The 5,084-nt window shown below is 34.0% G+C and overlaps 1 protein-coding gene across 2 annotated transcripts in view; it reads left to right on the forward strand.

Annotated features, from left to right (window-relative positions):
- Positions 1-3,453: 3,453 nt before the first annotated feature.
- The window catches only part of LOC107486670 (chaperone protein ClpB3, chloroplastic), a 5,479-nt gene continuing 3,848 nt past the window's right edge, over positions 3,454-5,084 (forward strand). The window contains exons 1-3 of one of the 2 annotated variants that reach the window (XM_016107226.3): positions 3,454-3,684; positions 3,775-3,970; positions 4,677-4,725. In XM_016107226.3, coding sequence (XP_015962712.1) covers positions 3,780-3,970; positions 4,677-4,725 — 240 coding nt within the window. In that variant the 5' untranslated portion in view covers positions 3,454-3,684; positions 3,775-3,779. Of the gene's footprint in view, positions 3,685-3,757; positions 3,971-4,676; positions 4,726-5,084 lie in introns of both variants that reach the window. The other variant, XM_016107225.3, reaches the window with a different exon arrangement.

Below are 5,084 nucleotides of genomic sequence, written 5' to 3' on the forward strand. Positions count from 1 at the left end.
ATGGCTGCGCTTTGATCGCATTACGTGGTTTGAACTTAATTTGGAATTGGGATAGTTTGATAGACCATGCTAGCATCCTCCCCTCTAGGTCGGGCTTTGTAGGACTTGGCTGACCGCTTGGTCAATTTGGACCATAATGGGATGGGTCTGGAAATATTGTTGGAGGCGTCGGGATGCCGTGAGGAGTGCGAAGGCGAGTTTCTCGAGGTGTGAGTAGCGTGATTCCGTGTCTTGTAAGACTTTGCTTATGAAATAGATGGGTCGCTGGGCCTTATTATCATCTTCTCGGATAAGCGCTGCTGCGTGTGCTTCTTCCGTTATAGATAGGTATAAGAAGATGATCTCTTCGGTTTGGGGTTTGGCGAGAACCAGAGATTCCGCTAGGACCTTTTTGAAGTGTTGGAATGCCTCTTCGCATTCTGCTTCCAATTGGAAGGGGGTTCCTTTCTTCATAAGTTTGAAGAAAGGGATTGCTTTTTGGGCTGACGCCTCGAGAAAACGGGATAGTGCGGTTAGTCGGCCGGTAAGTTTCTGGATGTCCTTGAGGTTTTTCGGGCTTCCCATTTCGAGGACGGCTCTACATTTCTCGGGGTTTGCCTCTACCCCGCGTTGCGTGATCATGAAACCGAGGAATTTTCCTGCTTCCATGCCGAAGGCACATTTTGTCGGGTTGAGGCGCATTCGGTGTTTCCTCAAGGTGTTCATCACGAGCTCGAGGTCATCGATGAGTTGCTCGCCGGATTCGGTCTTAGCGAGCATATCATCTATGTATACTTCAAACTTGGGCCCAGACAAGTTTCGTAATATCTTGTTGACGAGCCTTTGGTAAATGGCTCTGGCATTTTTCAAGCCGAAGGGCATGACTGTGTAACAATATGTGCCATCAGGGGTGATGAAGGTCGTTTTCTCCTCGTCAGTTCGGTGCATGGGTATCTGGTTGTACTCGGAGTACGCGTCCATGAAGGTGAGTTATTGGTGACCAGATGCGGCGTCTACCAATACGTCAATATTTGGCAGGGAGAAGGCGTCTTTTGGACAGGCTTTGTTTAAGTCCGTGTAGTCGACCCACATCCGCCACTTTTCATTAGCTTTTTTTACCAGCACGACGTTAGCCAGTCAGGTTGCGTAGGACAATTCCTTGATAAAACCTACTTCGAGGAGGGCTTTAACTTGTTTTTTTTTACCTCGGAAGCTCAGTCGGGGGACATTTTTCGTCTCCTCTGTGCCACAGACATGGCCTTGAGATCTACGGCTAGTCGGTGGGATATTAGGTCGGGATCTATCCCTGGCATGTCAGTGGAGTGAATGCAAATAAGTCTTTGCTTCGTCTTAGGAAGCGCAAGAGGTCTTCCTTGAGATCGTATGGGAGATTCCGGTTGATGAAGGTATATTCTTCTTTGGTCTGCCCTATCTGTAGTTTATCCATGTCTCCCTCTGGTTCCGGTTTGGGGTTGTCCATCTTGTTGGACATCCAGGTCAGCTAAGAATATGCCGGCCGCGTCGCGGGATCTCTTCCGTAGGGCTAAGCTAGTGTTGTCGCATTCTACTGCGATTTTTCGGTCTCCGTGGATTGTCCCGATGGAGCCGTCTTCTGCGGTGAACTTCATGAGAAAGAATTTTGTGAAGATGACGTCGGAGAGGTCGTTGATTGTTTTCTTCCGAGGATGATGTTGTAGGCGGTGGATGTTCGGAGGAACAATAATAAATTCAATTGTCTGCTTTATAATTCTTAGACCCGATTTGATCCGATCGAATTACACAATCTAAATCGAATATCTTAAAATTTTTTGATAAAAAGACAAATATATCTCTGACTTTTTATTTTGCAAATATTTGAAAAAAAATTAAGTTTATTATTATTGTTATAAAAAAATTGATTTTATTCTAATTTATTAAGAAATTAAAAAATAATTAATTCATTAATACGTCTAATAATAATACGACAGTACGTCGTCTTTATAAAAAGATTTTACGCGTCTTTATAGAAGTATCCTTTTAATTTATTTTAACATATTTCTTTTACTCCCTATCTTCTAGGTAGCGTTTGGTGGAGAGACAGAGACAGAAAGACTGAGACTGAGAGACAGGGACTAAGAGACAGGGATTGAAATAAATCTCAGTATTCTGTTTGGTGCAAAATGGGAGACAGGAATTGAAACAAGAATGAAACTCTAATTTAATTTGCATAAAGTGTAAAATTGAAATTAATTAATTGAAATGAAAATATTTTAGGTATAAAATGTTATTAAAGTTTCAGTCTCCATCTCTAAAAATTTCAGTCCCCTGTGTCCCTATTTTTTGGAGGTACTGAAATACTGAAATTTTGGAGACAGAGACAAAAATTTTAGTACCAATCTCTGAACTAACAAACACGATACTGAGTCTCAGTCTCTCAGTCTCTGTCTCAGTACCTGAAAACAAACGCTACCTAGGGACTAACTTGGATAACGCGTTAGTGACGTAGAGCCGTTTGGCAACTGGCTTATTGTCCTTTTGCTGATGCCGAAGCGTGTTAGCTCAATCATCCTAGCTAATCTAGCTTTTCAAAATATTAAAGAAAATGACTTATATTTAAATTATGGAAAGATTATTAAAAAAATTATAATATTAATTTAAATAAAAAAATATGCTGCAAATTAACATATATGTATATAAACATCGACATCTTTATAAAATAATTGATGAGCATTGTAACAAGTTTTCAAGAAATAATGTTAGTTGACTTGACCGTACCATAAATAAATGGGAAGAGTGTTAGGTAAATAATGACTATTTTAAATAATATAAATATACTATATTTTTAAATTATTTACTTAAATTTTAATATTAAAATAACTATCTATACATTTAATAAAATAAAAATTTAATATATCTATTATTTACATTATTTAATATTTTCATTAATCTACTTATATTTTTCTATAAAAGTGGTAGTGATAGAAACAAAGTTTTTGCTCTTATTCTACTTAAACTTTTAGTATGATAATTAACTTGCCACAATGGCTATGTTAATTAATAATAATTCACATACATGTCATAGACAGGAGGACATAAACGACATCACTTAACACAAGAAGACCTGTTTAATTAAGAAAGACCATGTAGATGTGTCCAAGTTAAAGGGCAGTTGTATAGTCTCATAAATATATATGGTGAATGCTATGGTGTCTAAAAAGTGGTGTCTATTTACTAAAAAGGATTAAAAATTATTATTTAATTTAAAAGATATAAAAATAAATAATTTTTAAAAAATCAAAACTTACTACAAAAAGTAAATTAGGTAAAATTTAAAAAAAAAACTCATAAACACCGTAGAATTGGCCAATATATATATATATATATATATAACAAAACCTACGTTCTTGTTCTTGTTGTTTTTTCGAACCAAAGATAGACCTACATATTTCTAAAAACTTGCATACTTGTAACTAAAGAAATAATATAAAAATACTTGCATAGTATATACAGAGATAAGAGAAGACTTCGAGAAATTAAGAATGTAACAAAACCCCTGAATGTTGCTAGTGGAAATGAATTTCTAGTGGCAACAAATTAAAATATAACGAAGACGACTTATTATTATACGGAGTCTTTGTTTATATGGAGAAAATTCTGTGAACTGGGGCAGAAGAACCTTACATGAGGAAAAGCTATAACCAATCGCAAAGGATCAGAACATAAAAGGTAATCCGAAGTCTTCTTGATGTAAATAATTGTAAATTTGAAAATTAATCATTATGAAGCCTGACTTTTATAGAACCTGCTGTGAGGAAGGAAGCATGGATTCTTCATCAGCCTTAGAGAAATATGGGAAAGATTTAACAAAGTTGGCCAAAGATAAAAAACTTGATCCAGTCGTAGGAAGAGAAAATGAAATTCAGAGTTGCATACAGATCCTCTCGAGGAGAACTAAGAACAATCCTGTGCTTATTGGTGAGCATGGTGTTGGAAAAACTGCAATTGCTGCAGGGTAAGATTCAAGTCTTATGTCTTCTTCCTTGCTTTATTTGTTTTTGGTAACTGTTTTCTTCCTTGCTACAATTTTTTCCCTTGTGTTTTGTCTTTACAACATATGCCTTCATTTTTAAGGTTAGAAGTTTGAGTTTTGTTGTAATTTTTCTTAGTATTTATTAGTATTTATTTCATGAGTAATGGTAGAAAGATAAAAAAAAATTAAACTTATCTTATTTAATATTTATTAATTCTAATAATAATTAATAAATAATAAATAAGATAAATTTTATTTTTGACTTTTTTTTACCAAATATTTCTATTATTTGATTTAATTTTAAGGCATTTTTACCTCTTAGTGTTTATACGGCTGGTTAATTAGTTTTTTCTTTAATAAAAATGAAGCATTATTACTTCATTTACTTAACCAATTTTAGTTAATCTAATAATTAACTCAATAGTTCGTTTAAGTAAATATTAGAAGTTTGAATTTTGCTTTGTACATATAATAATTCATTGACTAATAACAAAATCTTAAATAAAATTATATGCAAATGGATTAATTCTTAACCTGTCGGGGCTGTCGAATTGAAAAATAATGTCTCAAACAAAAAAATTACCTAATTTTCCAAAATCCCTTACCATTATTTCCCTTCCGTTTTTATCTAAGTATTCCTTATATTGCAAATGACCTGTGAACGTACCTAACTCTGACTTTGAAACAGAATTGCTTGGAGAATTGCTGAGGGAGATGATATTTTCTTTGATAAACGGGTATGTGTTTTGTACAAATATTTACTCCATTAATTCTTGAATAATGAGATGAAAGTGGGCATGAAGAGGAGCGTGGATTATTTATTCTTTTTCACGGTAGCAATACAAGTACTTCCTATGTTTTAAAATAATTGTTTTATGAAAGAAACACATTAAAAAAATATTATTGATTTTTTATATTATTTAAAATTGTATCGCCGGTATGTAAAATTACTTTTTAATTTAATTAACATATATAATTAATGAGTATCTAAGTAATCTAACTATCACAATTAAACTAAGAGTGTTATAAAAAAAATAACAAAAATGTTACATATATAGTAAAACATAGCTGTGAAATGAGTCCTAATATATTTATG

This window comes from Arachis duranensis, chromosome 4, assembly GCF_000817695.3.
Source record: "Arachis duranensis cultivar V14167 chromosome 4, aradu.V14167.gnm2.J7QH, whole genome shotgun sequence".
Taxonomy (NCBI): domain Eukaryota; kingdom Viridiplantae; phylum Streptophyta; class Magnoliopsida; order Fabales; family Fabaceae; genus Arachis; species Arachis duranensis.